Genomic DNA, 18,510 nt, shown 5'->3' with positions numbered 1-18,510 from the left:
TTTTTTTTTAGAGTCAGTGTCTTGCTATGTTGCCTAGGCTGGATTCTAACTCATGGCCTCAAGCCAATCCTTGGCTTCCCAAAGTGCTGGGATTACAGGCATGAGCCAACACATCCAGCCTGCCTTTTTTTTTTTTTTTTTTTGCTTGGAAAACAGTGTTGTCATAAGATTTAGAAGAACGGGGGTCTGTTCTTAGTGAATAAAGGATATCCACACCCAACTTTTTATTTTCCGGAAAATTTTCTCACTTGAGTTGAAACCACAGAGTGTTTCCAGTGTCTTTCTGATGCCAGTTGACAACAGTGTTAGAACCCTCAGCGCTAAGTGCTTTAATGCCTGCAGTGGTCATCCTAGGGGTCATGAAAGATCACCTGGTCACGCAGCCCCCACCCTCTCTTTATTGTCTTAGAGTCTGTAATTTTGGTAAAAACCTGCAGATGGGCCAGACACGGTAGCTCAAGCCTGTACTCCTAGCACTCTGGGAGGCCAAGGCAGGAGGATCGCTCGAGTCCAGGAGTTTGGGACCAGCCTGAGCAAGAGTGAGACCCTGTCTCTACTAAAAATAGAAAAATTAGCTGGGTGTGGTGGGTGCACACCTGTAGTCTCAGCTACTTGAGAGGCTGAGGCAGGAGCATCGCTTGAGTCCAGGAGTTTGAAGTTGCAGTGAGCTGTGATGATGCCACTGCACTCTAGCCCGGGAGACAGAGCAGACTTTGTCTCAAAAAATAAATAAATAAATAAACCTACAGACGGCTCCCCTGAGGTCTCCATAACCCTCTTCGGGGCTGCTTTTTCAGATGTGGAAAGCATCGGCAGGTCACGCGGTGTCCATCACCCAGGACGATGGGGGAGCTGATGACTGGGAGACCGACCCCGATTTTGTGGTAGGAACCACCAGCCTTTTGCTTCTTGTTTTTCTAGAAGTGTCTTTCCTAGGTTTTTGTTTGATTAGGCAGTTGTTACTTGTTTGTCTGTGTTACAATCCAGGGTGTGGAGCTTACTAGTTCTTTTTCTTTGCAGAATGATGTGAGTGAGAAAGAACAAAGATGGGGCGCCAAAACTGTGCAAGGCTCCGGGCACCAGGAGCACATCAAGTAAGAGGCCTCGCCAACACCGTGGTGAATGGGATGCGATGCGTGAAGCCGCAGGTGGAGCGGGCATGTGCCTCTGATCCGTCTGTGGGGACACCACGTGTAGGGTTGCTTTTATTTGTCTTCTTGACCTCCTGTTCACACAGTAGATGAATATGAGATCTGATATATTAACATACGCATTTCTGTGTGTGTATTTACATGCATATGTGCTCAGTAATTTTAAAATTTCCATTGCAAACAATTTTTATGTCTATAATTCTAGAGAGTCTACTTTTCTTTTCTTTTTTTTTTTTTTGAGACAGAGTCTCACTCTGTCGCCTGGGCTAGAGTGCTGTGGCGTCAGCCTAGCTCACAGCAACCTCCAACTCCTGGGCTCAAGCAATCCTCCTGCCTCAGCCTCTCAAGTAGCTGGGACTACAGGCATGCACCACCATGCCTGGCTAATTTTTTTTATATATATTTTTATCTGTCCAAATCATTTCTTTCTATTTTTTAGTCGAGACGGGGTCTCACTCTTGCTCAGGTTGGTCTCGAACTCCTGACCTCGAGCAATCCTCCCGCCTCGGCCTCCCAGAGTGCTAGGATTACAGGTGTGAGCCACCGCGCCCGGCCGAGAGTCTACTTTTCATCAAGGAACACAGTTACTTAAGCTCTTCTTTCTACAAGTGGGAGGTTTCTTTTTCTTTCTTTTTTGAGACAGAGTCTCGCTCGGTTGCCCTGGGTAGAATGCAGTGGTGTGATCATAGCTCACTGCATCCTCCACCTCCTGGACTCAAGCGATCCTCCTGCCTTAGCCTCCCAAGTAGCTGGGACTCTAGGCGTGTGCCACCACGCCAGGCAAATTTTTCTGTTTTCAGTAGAGACGGGTCTCGCTCTTGCTCAGCCTGGCAAGTGGGAGGTTTCTAAAGTGTGAGATGTCTTTGAATAACTTAGACATTAAATGCCTCCCTTCCTTTATTTTCTTTCTTGTCTGAAAGTATTGTGTATTGCAGAATTTGATAGGTACTGTGAACTGAATTGTAAGCTTTGTTCTTATGAAAAGCCCAAAATAGGAGAACTTAGTGAACCATGTCATTGTTTCTGACTTGGCACCATCTAAAATGCTAGCTCTCAGGGTAGTTTGTTTTTTTTTCTCAGGAAGTGTAGATAAAAGGAACTTTTAAAATGTGATCAGACTTTTGTTTTAGGTGGTGCTGGGCTCAGAGCTTATGCTGCGTTCCCTGCCGTGAAGGCAGCACTGCTGGCCGGGTGACCTGCTCTGCTACTTTGGGAAGACTGCGCCTTGCTTGGCTGCAGTGTCTTTGACTGAGAACGATTTAGTAAATCATCTAGAAAAGAAGGCAAAGTCTGCACAGTGGCTTTTTATTTTTATTTCTTTAAAGTAAAGAAATAAAAGAGATAGGGTGTTGCTCTGTCCCCCAGGCTGGAGTGCAACGGTGCTGTCATAGCTCACTGTAACCTTGAATTCCTGGGCTGAAGCAGTCCTCCCTCATCAGCCTCCTAAGTAGCTGAGACTACAGGCATGAGCCACCACAACTGGGCAGCAGTGACGTTTTAGACATAAGTGTTAGTCCCTGCATGACTCAGTCCACTCCCTTCTAGAGAAGCAGCTTGAGAACGTAGAAGGTCCTGGGGCCAGCTGGGGGGCAGTTTGAAATGGGGGCTGACCCAGGAGGCTGGTGCAGCCTTAGCTTATTTGCCGTGGGGTTAGGCAGACCAGGTGGACTCTGACCTTGGTGATGTCATCACATGTTTTCCCGTCTATTCTATTCCCCGTGACTTCAGAACATGTTGGGGAGGGTAGATTGGAGTACAAAAGGAACTCGGGTATAAACAGCCTGTGGATTGATTAGGATTCAGAAAGGGAACACGTGGGGACAGTACCGTGCTTGGTGCTCTGTGGTCCTTGTCATGTTTTAGGAGCCCTGTCTTTCCTTTCCCTGAAGGGGGTTTGGTGGTTTCCAAGCCTGGTTTGCATTTCGTCTATACTTCTGGGATTTGTCCAGATGTTGAAGGTGTGGGCCTGGTGTCTCCTGGGCAGAAAGGCCACATGCTAAGGTGGCCTTCCTAGCACCTTGGGATTTCTTGGGCACAGCTGCTTCCTGGCCTGCCAGGGTTTTACCACATCTTGTAATCTGTTTCATTATTCCCTGCATTTAAAATTTAAAAATGGCTTTTAGGTGGTAGATTCTGAAAGACTCTCATCTCGTCTTTGAATGTATAAAAAGCTGGAGAACTTCCGCTAAAGAAAGACAGGCTGCCTAGATGGTTGTCATCACTGGGCTTCTGCTGGTGTCCTTGGGACACCTGGAGTAAGGGACCTTTGACTCGCAACCCCTCCCTCCGGACAGAGCTAGTTTTCCTAACTCATCTATCTAATAAAACAAGAATCTTTTCTCCCTGTGAAATAAAGTTCAAGTTTCAGTAGAGCTCCTTTTGGGGGTGGTTGGGATGATCCTGTTGCACGTGTTCAGATTAGCGTTCCTTCTGCCATGAAACTTCCGTCTGACTCTGAGAGTGACTGAAGCGGATGTACCAGCTGCAGAATAGTCGGGAAAGCACAGTGAAGGCAGGGACCTGGGTGAACATCAAGTGACCAAACTCACAGATTTGCGAAGATAATGTCACCTCTCTTTATTCAACTGGAAGGCAAGGATGCTCATTCATTATATTTTATTGACTTGTTCCTATTTTCATCTCTCCCCTTCAAGCATACACAAGCTGAGAGAGAATGTTTTTCAAGAACATCAGACCCTTAAGGAGAAGGAACTCGAAACAGGACCAAAAGCCTCCCATGGCTACGGAGGGAAGTTCGGTGTGGAACAAGACAGGATGGACAAGGTGAGTGGACGATGGCTGCCTGTGCCAACCTCCTGGTGAGCTTGGGTCCCTTGCCAAGTTGGCAGAGCCATCCCTCAGACTTCCCTTAGAGTAGCAGTTACATTTGTTTAGGATGAGACTTACCTAAAGTAATCCTAAATCCTGATTGGATTTAGTCATAGAGTGCTCCAGCTTTTTTAGAAGCTCTTTAAAAATTTTTAGAGGTGCTGGAGTGTGGGGAGGCACAGAGGGGGAGATTGTCCCCCAGAGGCCAGCTATGTGATCAGGACAGCAGTCCAGAGGCATCTGACTGCAGATGTTGTTGTCACTGCCTGCAGTTCAGCTTGCAGCCTGAGTTGTACCAGTCCGCAGACCCAGACCAAATGTGTGGGCCTTTGGGTCCCAACACGTGGAAATTCAGCCGGCAGCATAGCTGATATTCTCCCTGCATTTGGTGCCCTTCAGAGAGGAGTCTGGCCTTCAGTGTACGCCGGGGGCGGGGGGTGGTGGGGAGGAGAGAACACTCACTCTGTTCAAAAGCGATGGACGAGGCCCAGCGCGGTGGCTCACACCTGTAATCCTAGCACCTTAGAAAGCCAAGGCAGGAGGATCCCTTGAGGCCAGGAGTTCGAGACCAGCCAGGGCAACATAGCAAGACTCTGTATCTACAAAAAATAAAAAAAAATGTCCGGGCGTGGTGGCATGGGCCTGTAGTCCCAGCTATTTGGGAGGCTGATGCAGGAGGATCCCTTGAGCCCAGGAGTTTGAGGTTGCTGTGAGCTATGATGATGCCACTGCACTCAAGCCTGGGTGACAGAGTGAGACCTTGTCTCAAAGAAAGCGACGGACAAGCTTCTTGTGACTAGTCCTTGCTAGAGTTCAGACTGCCAAGCGGATGTTGATCGAAGTTGCTGACTTTGCCGGTACCTTAGGTCTTCCCTGCCCTAGGAGAAAGGAGGGCTTATTTGCTCCCTCTGCAGACAAGATGGTGTAGACTGCAGTGTGTTTGCGTGTTCTTCAGTAGAGCAGGTCTTTGCATTCTGCAGACATCTCGTAGAGATGAATTTCCGCGTCTGAGCAACATGAGATTGTTCTGACCTGACAGATGTCTGCCCTTCTCTGTGGATGGAAGTGAAAGTCTCAGCCGGTGTTGGAGTCCAGTCAGTAATGTCATGCCTCTGCCTCACTCATGGGTCTCATGAACATCTGACCCGGGCACGGGACAGTGTAGCTGTGCCAGAGTGAGCTGCTCGTCCCTCTGTCCCTCAGCAGAGTGGACGATGTGGCCAGCCTGGGAGCACCCCAAACCACATCCCCAAGTAAGCTGGAGCTGGAGTGGGGTGCGGGGCCATCTGCAGGAAAGAGACGGGTGTTGCTGTGTCGCTGCGTCACTACCACAGAGACGTCCTGACGCTGAGACAGTGTGCAGAGAAGAATCATCTTTGGATTCTAAAAAAAAGTCTGGGTAGCTTTCGGGAATGCAGATGAACAGACAAAACTTCCTGTGTTCAGGGCAGTGAAAGAGTCAAGTAGGTAAGAAGCCTTTTCCATGCCAAACTGAGATGGGCCCTGTGCTCGCCGGGCTTGTGGAGAGTTACAGCAAGGAGAAAAGAGAAATCTGTTCTAAAAATTGCCCCCCAGCTCTGGATTGGGAAAATAATAAAAATGTATCAAAGAAGAGCCTGGTAATGAACCTATGGTGATCTGGCTTCTCTGCTGCTGCTCAGAGGGTGCTTCTGGCTGGCCTGCCTCTCAGCCCTGACCCACAGCTCAAGCCTGTCTAGTCCAGGAAGCTTCCCTGAAGAGCCCTGCCCTTCCCTGTGCCCCAAGAGGCCACCTGTCCCCCGTGCCTTCTCCACCTTAGCTTGTGCTCCCTTGCTTGGTCGTCACTGGCACACTGTGCCGTCCTTTCTAGCGAGACACTCCCCTCTGGGCTGGGCTTTCTGAGGGCCGGGGCCGTGAGCCACGCTGCTTCTCCTGGGAGGGTGAATCCAGCGAGGGGCATCACCGCTGTCCCTGCCAGCTCACAGCACACCCCCCCCCCCCAACTGGGCATTTAGGAAAGGTTAGCGCTCAGCTCAGGTGAGCACCACAAGGCAAATCTGTTGTCAAAACTAACTCAGATTCCAAACCCAAGAAGAAATGGCTTAAGGTATTTGTAACCTGCTCTCTCCAGAAATTGAAAAAAAAAATTGAGATCCCTGTGTTAAGAATTCAGGAATATGCAATAGAGACTTCCAGAATAAAACACTTTTGGGGTAGGCACACATTTGTAAGAGGAGCCTGGCCAGGAGCCGTGGGGTTCTGTTACTGCTGTTGTCTAAGCACATGCACCCTCCTTTGGGGACTCAAGGTGGCTGGAGTCCATCCGGCTTCCTCTTCCTCCCTGGTCTCTGCGTCCTAGAACCCCAAGTCTAAACACTCACCGACCAGCCAGTAACAAGTGTGATTTTGTCAATATAAGATCAAAGACAATTTTGGGGATAAATCAGTTTCCATCAGAAAGCTGGAAATGTTACCAGGCTGTCACTCTGGCCATATTTTTAGAACGGGTTTCTTATAACCTCTCTCTGGTGGAAACTCACGCCAGGGAAACCCTCTGGCACAGCTGTCTCTCGCCACCTCTTTGTGTGTTCTGGGAGAGACCCTGGAGGCTGCGGTGGGCAGGCTTTGCCATGGCAGGTTTCGGAGGCGGTGGCTTGTGTGGACGCTTGGGCAGCTGCTGACCTCAGAACAAACATAGGAAGAAGAAAAAGTGACACAGCTCTGGCGTTTAGAGTAAACCCACCTTATTCATTAGGAGAGTGGACACTCTGAGTGCCCTGTGGAACGTCAGGGTGGGGCTGATGCTGCTCACCGTGGGGCAGCCGCGATGGGGACACACAGGAGGTGGAGCAAGAAGAAAGCTCTGCACGTGCCATGGGCTTTCTCCACGCCCTGTGCTGGGTCACATGTTTTCATCATCCGTGAAGGAGCCACTTGACCTCCCGGCCACTGTGGGGAGGGAGCCTCGAAGCCTGGGGCTTCGCTGAGCCTCGAAGGTGGGTCTGATGGGGCTGAGCAGGGCCAGGGGCTTTGTGGACCATAGGGTTGGTCAAAATTGCTGAACTGAGTGCTTGAATCAGAAAAGCAGCCATAGCCAGTATGTCCGTGAATGGTTGTGGTTCTATGTTCCAGAAAACTTTCTGTACAGAAAGAGCTGGGCACTGGGTCTGGCCCAAGGCCATGGTGGCTGAGCCCACGTGGAAAGCTTCACCTCCTGGCTTTGCTGCCTGGTAAATGTGTGACCTTGAACAGAATGTCCCTGAACTTGTGCCCTTTTCTGGTGGGGGCTGACGATGCTGTTGGTGATGCTGGAATGAGCTCGTGCAGCAGCTGGCTCCCTGCCTGAATGGGCCGCTTGCTCAGTAGATATCAAATCTGAATCTGCCTTGTAACTCCAACGTACGTGTGTATTTCAGTTTGTTAGCAAAATCAATATTTTTTGTTCTGATTCTTGGGTCTTGTGGTATGCAAATGTCTCATGAGTAGGGCAACTGTTGCCAACAGTGTCCACATAAGCGGGTCTTATGAACTGTGTCACAGGCTGCCGGCCCTGTGTCCTTTCTTCACAGCGATCGATTGTGTCAGAAGCCTCTGTCTATGGCTGGGGTTTGTGGATGGCTTCCCGGGAGCCCCCGGCTGGGGTAGGCAGTGAACCTGCAGGGGCTTGGGCAGCTCGAGGCTCCGGTTCCCTCCAGCAGCCAAGTGCCCCTCTGTCGGCTCTCAGGTTGGGTGGGTGGCTTTCCCCTCAGTGCCTGCACTGGGAGGAGGTCAAGAGCCGTGCTGTCTTTTGGTGTATAATACTGTACGTTTGGACCCTGTTCCAGTCAGCTGTCGGCCATGAATATCAGTCGAAACTTTCCAAGCACTGCTCGCAAGTTGACTCTGTCCGGGGCTTCGGAGGCAAGTTCGGCGTCCAGATGGACAGAGTCGATCAGGTGAGAGATGTGTGGGGCCGAGGCAGTTGGGAAACGGGGTGTCTCCAGAGAGCAGAGCTGCCTTCAGCGTGACCTGCCGCTGCCCTGCATGTCCTTTGGGCCACATGCAGTAGCACACAGGTGCACTCCAACTCCCCTGGACTACAAGGGGGGCCTCCAGACCCAGGGACTCCAGGGCTCTTCCCCTCCCAGGATGCTCTGGGAGCCTAGGCCACCGGGTGAGGAAGCAGGACAGTAATGTGTTTGCTGTAGCAGTCCCTGTGGTCACTCTGAGTGCTGGACAGCCTGAGGTGTATCCAAGAATGTGCCAGCGGGGACCAGCTCCATTCTCCTTTCTCACGCGTGTCACCGTGACAAGGTGACAGTCAGGGCCTGTGCTGGGGAGTGTGATGCACACTAGGTGTCCAGGGTTCAGGCTAAGCATCCAGATGTGGCAGTTCCAGGCCTGAGCCTGTTCTTGCATTTCTTTGGCTCGGGGCTGTTAGCCCCTTTGTTTTCTAATGAAACAGTCAGGATCCTGAAATGACTCGCTGCAGGTGGCAGACCGGGATAGACCTCAGTCTGCATTCTGGTTTTGTGACACATTAGCTGTGTTCTGAATTAACGTGTGTATGATGTGGTGGTGGTAATACCTACTGCACGGGGCCGTGTGCAAAGCGGGTGCGACGGTGTGTGCTCGCCCGTGTCTGTGCCTGGCCTGCAGCAGTATACACGGTAGCTGCTGCGGTTCTTGCTAAATTAACGTTCTTGGCATGGCTTGTTGAAAAGCGAGTTTACGTGTACCATATGGAACTGCTCCAGATTGGCATTGTGTGGCTGAAATGAATCAGCTGAGCATGCTCTGCAGCAGTGTGCTGGGGAGGGCAGGTCACCGTGGGTACAGCTTGGCCTGTGTGGCTCAATGGGCTTTCTGGAACATTTTGGGGCATGTAAACTCAAAGCACCAGAGCTTTGGCATTAATTTCACTTGCACCTGGCTCAGGAAACCACAGGCCAAAAATAACGTTGTGTTTTTAAAAATTTCATGTATGTTGTGAACTCAGGGATTGTTTTGGAGACATTTAAAAATGCATTGTCCTGTCCTTCTTTGTCTTTTGGTGACCACAGTCTGCCGTGGGCTTCGAATACCAGGGGAAGACCGAGAAGCACGCATCCCAGAAAGGTGAGGCGTGGAAGGTGCAGAAAGCACCCTGTGGTCGGCTGGGCCTTAAAGTCACAGTCACCTGGAGCCTGTTCTCGGGTGGGTGGGCTGTGGCCACAGTGAGGACTTTCTCTCCCCTTCAAGTTTCTGGGTCACCTGGAAACCATAAGATGGGGATGTTCCTGTAGCGCAGCTCCCACGAAGCCCTGGCATCCGGCATCGTGGCACGCCTCCCACCTGCAGCGGAAGCCGCCCTCCCTTCATCTGGGCGGCGCTGCTCCTAGAAAAGTTAGCGCTCTGGCTTGGCAGAAAACTACCTTCTCCCCCAAGGATAGAAACCAGAGTTGTTAAATTCTTATTTTTGTTATAGATGTACGATCTTACCATGGCGGTGATTAATCTTTATTGCATCATACTAGTTTCTAAAGCCATTTTTAAAAGACGAAATCATATCGCTTTCTAGAAGTCCTCAGTGTGTTTTTTGCAAGCTTGATTAATTCTGCCTTTTGTGTGTCATCACGTAATCTGGGACACAAGCTCTCAGTGCTCGAGCAGTCCAGGCGGTGTTGGTGGCCACCACTGGGTGTGGGGGAAGAGTCAGGGCTTTTCTGTAAAGTGTCAGCTGCGGAGCTTTCTTCATACTCTAACCTGTACTTGAACAGGTAACTTTCAAGTGGGCCCACAGCTTCATTTCTGCCATTGCGAGGAGCTGGCCCTGTACCAGTGGAAAGGGACCAGGGCTCCTTCGTGTACATTGTCACCCGTATGGAAGAGTGGGTGGCTTGCTGTGTGTTTTAAAATGTGTGCTTGATGTCTCTGGGAGTCTTAATGCCCAGACACTTCTGTTTGCCTAGCTTAACAAAAAGGGGCGGTCGAGTTGGTCCTCAGCCTCACGTGCTGACTGCTACCCTGTCTCCTCAGACTACTCTAGTGGCTTTGGTGGCAAATACGGCGTGCAGGCTGACCGTGTGGACAAGAGTGCCGTGGGCTTCGACTACCAGGGCAAGACGGAGAAGCACGAGTCACAGAGAGGTATGGGGGCACCGCCCGGTCTTCGCTCAAGTGTTTGCAGACACGAGGGGATTTTCTCCCCCGTACAAGCTGGGCTACGTTCGTTGTGTATAAGTGCTTTTTTTAAACTCAGGCTGATTTGGTGTTCTCTTCATATCAGAATATATGGATTTTCCTATTTTTAATGGCTGCTCGGTCCCCCCACTGTATGAAGATTCCATAGTCTATTTAAGCATTTCTCTTTTGAATGTGCACTTGAGGTTATTTCCAATTCTTTTTTTTTTTTTTTTTTTTTTTTTAACAGTCCACTAGCAGGCCTATTTCCAATTCTTTGATGTTAAAAGTTGAGTGCAGTGGATATTCTCATTCCTATGCCGTACACACGAGTGATTATTCAGAAGAGTCAATTCCTAGAAATGGAGTTGCTGGGTCAAAGCAGAGTGAATTTACGGTTTTGAGAGGCACTGCCGAGTTGTCCTCAGAGGCTGCGCTGCTTTGTCTCTTCACTACGACATACCCTGTGAATGAACGGTCACTCGAAGAACCTTTCCTGCAGCTACAGCCGTCGTGACCTGTTGGTTCCCCTGCACCGTTTGTTTTCTTCGGCCTACACCTTTAAGTTTTTAAAAATAACAGTCAACATTTGAAAACTGAGAGCTTTAATGTTTAAAAAGTCCAGGTTTCTTTTTAAAAAACACCACTGAGAGGTGGTCACACCGGCTTGACATTTCCCAGAGGAAAGCGCCAGCGGGCCTAAGGGGCACTCAGCCTGGAATTTGCTGTGAGGCTTCCCTGGTCCCTGCTCCCTACCTGCTGGCTCCCAGGAGCCCCTTTCTTGGCTCTGGCTCTGGCTCTGGCGTGTGCAGCCCCTGCCTGCTGCAGTGAGTTAGTTTACTCTGCCTTCTCCTCTCTCTCTTCCGGGAAATAAAACGTCCTCCTCTGCCAGTCTGCACAGGGCGCAGCAGGACCTTAGCGAATGGTGTGCAGGGAAGCTGTGCAGACGCGCCCCGGAGAGTCTGGGAGCACAGGCCCAGGTGCCGTGGCAGGTTGAGGCCCCTCTGATGCCTTGGGCCTTCTCTCCCAGGACTTGATCTCTGCGTTCTACGCCATTAAAGCTCCAGGAGAGATTCATGCTTTACTGTCAAAATAACGTGCTAGATGACTTCATTCTGCATAGAACTGATGTTTCTGAAAGTTGCACTGTGCACATCCTGTTTCCTGGAGGCTCCTTCCTGGCACCTGCTGCTCTGGGTCGTCCTCATCTCAGAAGCCCTGTTACAGTGATCGGCGCTGCTGTCTCTTGGGAAGGATGATGCTACAGTTATTAGTCTGCTGTATTTGCCACTCTGTACTATTACACATAAGTAGTACCTTTAAATACTGTCCAGGTTGCTCAGTGATCTTACAGTGAGCCTGACTTTTATTTTTAAATTAGCGATAAAAGTAGTTTCTTAAAGACTAAGACCCTAGCATGTTGACTGATTTTGTTGCTCGTTTTTAAATGGTACTTGTTGTTGTTTTTAGATTACTCCAAAGGTTTTGGTGGCAAATATGGTATCGACAAGGACAAAGTGGACAAGAGTGCCGTCGGCTTTGAGTATCAGGGGAAGACCGAGAAGCACGAATCCCAGAAAGGTGTCTTCAGTTTTATCTCATTCTCCAGCCAGCGGCTATTAATGTGACAGGTGTTAGCCAAAATAGAAAAGGGAAACAATGCTTAAAGTAGATATCTCTTTTTAATTAAATATTCAGCTTTGAAACAGCAGATCCAGAAACATAGCTGTGAAATGAGAAGTCAGATGTTTACACTGTTGCTGGCTGGCAGACCCCAGCGGAGTTGCTCATGACAGTGGCCGTGCACCGCACGTCTGTGTTGCAGTGTCGGCACGGCGCTGCCTCCCAGTGCTGGCAGAAGCTGCATGCGTTGGAGCTGCTTCTAGGGGGTCCCATCTGTGTCTAGTGACGATACTAAGATTCTAGGCTCGTTTTCTGGCCACTCTACACAGAATCCCTCTTAATGGATATCACCTAAAGTTTTACCAAAGATCCAGGAGGGAAAGGATGGAAAGGATGGATTTAGCGAGTTGTGTGTATTTAACTGCATTGAAACGTACTTTCTACCTGTGACCCAGGCTGCCGGTTACTGATAGATTATGGCCTTTTATGTGCATGTAGACTATGTGAAAGGGTTTGGAGGAAAATTTGGTGTGCAGACAGACAGACAAGACAAATGTGCCCTTGGCTGGGATCACCAGGAGAAATTGCAGCTGCATGAATCCCAAAAAGGTACATTCCCTTTGACTACTCATACTCAAGATGATTTTGGAAGTTTGTTTTCGTTCATTCCTAGGTCAATTGATGTGTTTTGTGTTTGCTTTGTTGTTGTCACAGTGTTGTGCTTCACTGTTTGAAGTTGTCCTGTGCCTTCTACGGTGTCAGAACCCTTCAGCTAGTGTAGGGGTGACCCCTGCCCTCTCACACAGGAGGCCTGGCCTGCAGGGCTGCGCCACAGGGGATGGGTTTACCTGGGGTCAGGAAACTCAGGTCAGCGCCTGCAGAGCTGCTGTTTGTTTCCTGCCCTCAGGGTTCCTGCCCTCAGGGTGTGGCACAAAAGCCGAGGTGTTGTAGTCCATGGCTTCTTGTTTGTAAAGTGGCAGGAGACTCTTCCTTTCTAACTGGAAGTGTTTCCTTGTCAGAGTGGGAACCCCGTCCTGGGAAAAGGAGTCCGAGGGGACTGAAAACCTTTCAGTGTAACCCGGACCTAAGCCAGGGGTCAGGCATGCCTATCCTTGAAGCCGGCTCAGCAGGGGGTGGGCTCACCTGTGTGGCTGTGTCTGATGTGTGTGTCTCCATACAGACCTGCAGGTGCATTCTCTTTCTGCAGCGTGGGTAGGACCCTAGAAATGAACTTCAAAGCATGGAGTGGCTTTACTGAATTACATAAAATACAGCGCTTAGCCCGTTTCCAGATCCTGGCTGAAGTGTTCAAATTTTAAGTTTGTTCTTTAACCTTAACCTTCAGAGCCACCTTCTGACTGTGAGGCTGGGAGCTGGGTCTTTAAGGCCCTAAACTCGGCAGAGCTCTTGCTTTCTGGAAACGATGTATTTGATCATTGCCATGCTCAGACAGTTCTAACCCAGCTTGTGTTTCCTCTCTTGGTTGTTTTCCCCACTGTCGCTTGTGGACTTTCAGATTATAAGACTGGTTTCGGAGGCAAATTTGGTGTTCAGTCCGAGAGGCAGGACTCCTCTGCTGTGGGGTTTGATTACAAGGAGAAGCTGGCCAAGCACGAGTCCCAGCAAGGCACAGTTGCCCCCCCAGCCTTCTCCCTCCCCTCTTTGAGTGCAGCCACTTCTAGCACAGACTTCAGGGTCACCATCAGAGCCTGCAACACAGTCTTCCTAAGTCACCAACTGTCAGCTGCCAGGGGCTGCCACGTGTAGTAAACCCACTTTTGTGTTAGAGAGGTGTTAACTTGGGATTTTCCCCCTCTTTTTCCCGTTCCCTTTTTTTCCCTATGACCTTTACAATTTCTGTTTGGTAAATTGTGGCAGTTAGTTTGCAAGTTTTATTGTTCTAACCACATGACTTGTCCAGTTTCTGGAATGGGGCATCTCCAGTCTGCTCCTGACCGTGGAGGCTGTGAGTCATTGAGTCACCGAGATGAGGAGAGACCTGTCTGGTTCAACCAAACCACTGACCTTCAGACCCGAGGCTGGTGGCAGTGAGGGCCAGGAGACAGGCACATTCTGTGTGGTTTCTGTGTTGCATTTGTGATGGTGTTTTTGGCCAGGGGTGGGTTTTTTTTATTTGTTTGGGTGTGTTTGATGACATTGTCTACATGTAATATCCCTACACGGAGCCACACAGTATGGACACAAAGCCGGCCAGCACCGTGTTCCTTAGAGCAGTTCCATTACCTTCAAGATTCAGAGTTGGTTATGAGAGCCTGGACACGTAATTGGAGAAGGGGGAGTCCCTAACTTACAGGGCAGACTTTAGGCTTTGAGCCTCAGTGTTAGAAGCACATGGCAGCTCTCAGGCGTGGGAAGGTAAACACACCTGGGGAGGGTCCCTCGAGCTGCATGGAAGAGGCCGTTGGGTCTCTGTGGCATTACTGCTGCATGACAGTGTGACTTTCATGTGGATCTGTGTTGCTGCAACAGAAGTATTTGGCTGGCAGAATTTCCACATGGATTTTTTTTTTTCTTTTAAAAAGCAAGAGAACAAACTGCGATTGAGCCTCTTTTTAGCGCTCAGTCGAGCAGGAGCACAGGAATCATGAGAATAAGCCCGTGCTGGTGCAGAAGACTGTGCTATTGAAGTGACGCGTTGCAAAGGCCTGTCCCGTGCCCTTTCCTCAGCTTAGTCCCCCTGCCTGCTGCCCGCCAGCCCCGTGCCCCTCAGGAGAATGCCCAAGCATGCCCCAGGCCTGTGCTCTGCCTCTCACCTGCCTGCGTGCCCAGGGCCGGTGTCACGTGCGAAACTTGCCTTGCCAGTCAAGACAGCCTTGGTGGTCCTCGTTTCTTTCTGCGCTGGGTGCACTCTCTTGGGCTGTTTCTGGTCTGTCTGCATGCATCTGCCGTCAGCCCCGGGCCTGTCCTTGACCTCAGAGTAAAGGTTGTGTTTTGCCACATTTCAGACTACTCCAAAGGATTCGGGGGAAAATACGGGGTGCAGAAGGATCGGATGGACAAGGTAAATATTTCAGTATTTTCTGCCAACAAGTTTGGGCATTTATGGGGCTCTGGGTGTGTCAGCCCTGCGGTCTCATGGATGTTCTCAGTGGGCGTGGCTCATGGTTCTGGAAGTATACCCAGTGGCCGGGCACACACCGTTCCTATCACAGATGGTCCTGTGCTCCTGGGGGCAGTGCTGTGGGCTAAGTGCTGTCACCATCCCTCTTCCCCAGCCGCAGCACAGTGATGAGTGGCTGGGCCACCACTGGAACCCAGGTGTTTAACATGAGAGAGCCTCAGGGGCATGTGGTCAGTTGAACATTAAATCAAATTGGAAACTGTGTTCTCTGGTCACATCAGCCACATCGTAAGAACTCAGCAGTCACATGTGGTTGGTGGCTGCCCTGTGTGGACAGCACAGCTCTCAGCCGTTAGCGTTCTCCTGGCAGGTCTGAGGGACACCGCCAGCCCCGGGCTGTAGTCTTAACCACCAGAAGACGTTTCTATGGAAACACATTTTGCTCTCCCATTGGTGATTCCTTCATTTATCTTTTCACTTTTGACTGGTTTCACAGCCTCGGTGAGTCAGTGTTGAGCATATGAAATGATTGTTTTTCTCATCCCTAATCCAATGCTTTAAAAAAATACTAGAGTTATCAGAGTGTGGGGGGGTTATCCAGACTGGCCGGCTGGGCACTGCTGTTGTCTGCCTGCAAGATGAGCCGTGCCTTCTGTCTTGTATTGCGTCTAGCTGCACAGACTCGAGCCCCCCCAAGTCCACTCCTGTGCGTGGCCTGGGGTCACGGGCAGCAGGGCTGTCCATTGGGCTGCCATTGGGCTCACTGCTGACCTCGCAGACAGTGTTGCCCAGTGGACTGGCCCTGTGGCCAGGGCTCCCGACGTGGGCCCTGGGGGCACAGGGGAGGGCAGGAAGTTGGGCTGAGGAGTGGGGCGAGTGATAGCCTGACTCAGTCTTCGGGTGGGTGGGGACCCGAGTTAGGGCAGATTCTGAAGAAGGGCCAAACTGCAGAGTGTGGAAAGGGGTGAGGGACTCACTGGTCCCCCAAGAGCCCCACAGACCACGGAAGGCTTTGCGCGGCATGAGGTGACGTGAGCGGCCCTGGAAGGGGTCAGCAGGCAGGGGACACTAGTGGGAGCCCTCTGTGTGCAGGCTGGATCGTGGGGCACGTCCTGGGCCGGGATGTGGTTGTGAGGAGAGAAGCGTCGTATGCCAGAGGTGCTCAGGTGGCAGAGCCGCAGGGCTTGGTGTTAGGTTTCAAGGGGAGCAGGGGAGGGAGGAGTCAGGGTGACCCTGAGGTGGACATGGGGCAGCTGCCAAGGTGGGAACTTGGGAGGAGGGACTTGGGTGAGTCTGCATATGGCCAGTGCCTAGACGGGGCTGGGACAGCCAGGAGAGCATGCGGGGGGTGGAGGGGGCGTCCAGGGCTGCACCCTCATGATGGTAGTGGTCAGGCGGTCAGAGGAGGCTGGGCAAAGGGACCCAGCGAGGGGGAAAGGGCTCGGGGAGGTGGCCTGGAATGGGTGGAGGGAAGGAGCTAACTGTGTGAGTGAGTCAGAGGTTGTGGGATTTTTTTGTGGCCGGAAGTTGAGAAGTGTCTTTATCGTGGGTGTCTGTGGTCAGAGTTGATGGTAATGACAGTGACCGCTGACCTCACAAAGACGTGGAAGGAAGTGTGTGAGGAGCCACCTTCAGTGTCAGGAGGAGGTTTGGTATTCTTTGTCGTGGTCTGCCTCCATCCATGCTGGGAGGCCAACCCCCTGTAGCAGTCCCTGCCGGTGGTGCTGGCGGGTTCAGGATCGCTGAGGCCAGTGGCCTTGCCTTTGAACGGGTGTGAGCAACTCAAGGGCCTGGAAGTGGCCGACGTGGACCCAGGCGCTGGCTGCACAGAGGGCTGGTGTGGGGAGAGGGAAGGCCTCAGGGTCGGAGCAGAGGAGGCCGGGAGGTGGGCGAGCCGCTGGGCAGACCATCCTGGTCAGGAGGGGCCTGATGGGGCCGCTGCAGCTTCTGAGCCCCAAAAGTTGCGGTCAGAGGGAATGAAATGCAGGATGCGAGGGAGGACGGCCGTCGGTTTCTAAGAGCCCTGCCGGGCTGCCCCTGCCTCGGCCGTTAAGTGGCAGCCATGGCCCCGCACGGCAAGCAGGTAGGACTGTGCTCCCTGGGAAGTGGAGGATCAGGCCAGCAGAGGCCCACGTGTGTCCCAAGTGTCCTTCCAGGCTCTGAGTAAGTGTTGAGGCCTCTCTCGGTGGTGAGGGAGGGGAAGGCTTGAGGAAATACCCAGGACAGATTTGTGACAGAGCAGATGGGAAGAGAGGTGGCTTTTATTCTCGTGCTGACTCATGGTCACCAGCAGGTGTGTGTGGTAAAGTTTGTGATGCCTCAGTTACTTTGCAGAATGGAGAGGTGGAGATGAGAGTTCTGGGCTGTCTGGTTGGAAGATCTGGGAGGCTCTGAGGATTTCTGTCAGTAGGAGCCTCTGCGGGGCATGACGAAAGAGAAAAGTGCCTTCCTGATTCCTTTCCCTGTCTCCGTAGAACGCATCGACCTTTGAAGATGTCGCCAAGGTGTCCCCTGCTTACCAGAAGACGGTGCCTGTTGAAGCTGGTGAGTCCTAGCAGACCCCCAAAAGCACGGTGTGGTTTTCCCGCGAAGAAAGTCCATGCTGTGTGGTTTTTCCACACAGGAAAATGCCGAGGGCAAAAGGATAATTTGTGAAAGGGAGCCAGGAGCAGACGGGGCATTCCTGGAGAGCGTGGCTGTTGCTGCACATTTTGGGGAAAGAAATTGACAATCCTTTTGATGAAGATGCTCTTTGCTCCTGGAGAGGTGAAGAGGCATCTTTCAGGCACAGCACTGTGGGCTCTTTCAGTGGGGTCTGTTTGGAGGGGCACCACCCAAATCAGAGAGGGAAATCTGCACTGCCGATGACAGGGTTCTGGGAGCAGCCCGGGCACACCCACTGCTCCCTGAGCCAGTCAGCCATGGCCATGACCGGAGGAAGGTGTGATGACATCTGTGTGCAGACAACAGGAGACGTCTTCTCCGCTTCACACTCGTGGGCCCTTGACCAGGCAGCTCGAATGAAATCTGTCCTTTCAGGTGTCTTGCTGGGCACACGGTGGAATCAGACGTGGGCCACACCCTGAAGAGAGAATCGTTTAGTTGTGAAAAACGTTAAACATGATAGCAAATGCTAAATTCAAAATAGGAAGCTGAGAGCTACGGTGCTGTGGGTGCCCTTGATCTGAGAGTCTCAGGGCTCGTGGGCCCAGGGCACTTTGACACACATGAAAATTAGTGAGGGCCCCCTGAGAGCTTTTGTTCATGTCGGTTATATTTGTTGGTATCTACTGTACTAGACAGAGAAAAATTTTTAATTAATTCATTTAAAAATAAGAAAACCATTACATGTGAATACACAACACTTTTAATGAAAAATGACTACATTTTTCAAAATAAAAGAAGAGTGGCATTGTTTTACCTTTTTATAAACCTCTTTAATAGTTGGCTGAATTCTCGTATCTTAGAATCTTACGCCTATACTCTCAGCTCCTCGGGAGGCTGAGGCAGGAAGATCGCTCGAGTCCAGGGGTTTAAGGTTGCAGTGAGCTATGATGGCACCACTGTCCTCCCAGGCGACAGAGCGAGACCCTGTCTCTGAATGAATGAATGTTTTTCAAGTCCAAGGCTTGTAGTAATTCTCCGTCCTACCAAGCATGTAGCACGCTGCGATGGGTGCACAGGGCTGGCTCTGGGTGGGTGGGC

At 51.2% G+C, this 18,510-nt stretch overlaps 1 protein-coding gene across 6 annotated transcripts in view; it reads left to right on the top strand.

Moving 5' to 3' along the window:
• Positions 1-18,510, top strand: part of CTTN (cortactin) — a 34,825-nt gene that overhangs the window by 6,800 nt on the left and 9,515 nt on the right. For 5 of the 6 annotated variants that reach the window (XM_069471701.1, XM_069471702.1, XM_069471704.1 and 2 more), the window contains exons 3-13: positions 798-884; positions 1,021-1,094; positions 3,806-3,935; positions 7,784-7,894; positions 9,002-9,056; positions 9,957-10,067; positions 11,571-11,681; positions 12,222-12,332; positions 13,240-13,350; positions 14,690-14,745; positions 17,280-17,349. In XM_069471701.1, coding sequence (XP_069327802.1) covers positions 798-884; positions 1,021-1,094; positions 3,806-3,935; positions 7,784-7,894; positions 9,002-9,056; positions 9,957-10,067; positions 11,571-11,681; positions 12,222-12,332; positions 13,240-13,350; positions 14,690-14,745; positions 17,280-17,349 — 1,027 coding nt within the window. The remainder of the gene's footprint in view (positions 1-797; positions 885-1,020; positions 1,095-3,805; positions 3,936-7,783; positions 7,895-9,001; positions 9,057-9,956; positions 10,068-11,570; positions 11,682-12,221; positions 12,333-13,239; positions 13,351-14,689; positions 14,746-17,279; positions 17,350-18,510) is intronic. The other variant, XM_069471706.1, reaches the window with a different exon arrangement.

Source organism: Eulemur rufifrons, chromosome 6 (assembly GCF_041146395.1).
Source record: "Eulemur rufifrons isolate Redbay chromosome 6, OSU_ERuf_1, whole genome shotgun sequence".
Taxonomy (NCBI): domain Eukaryota; kingdom Metazoa; phylum Chordata; class Mammalia; order Primates; family Lemuridae; genus Eulemur; species Eulemur rufifrons.
This window is presented reverse-complemented; position numbering and strand designations above follow the sequence as displayed.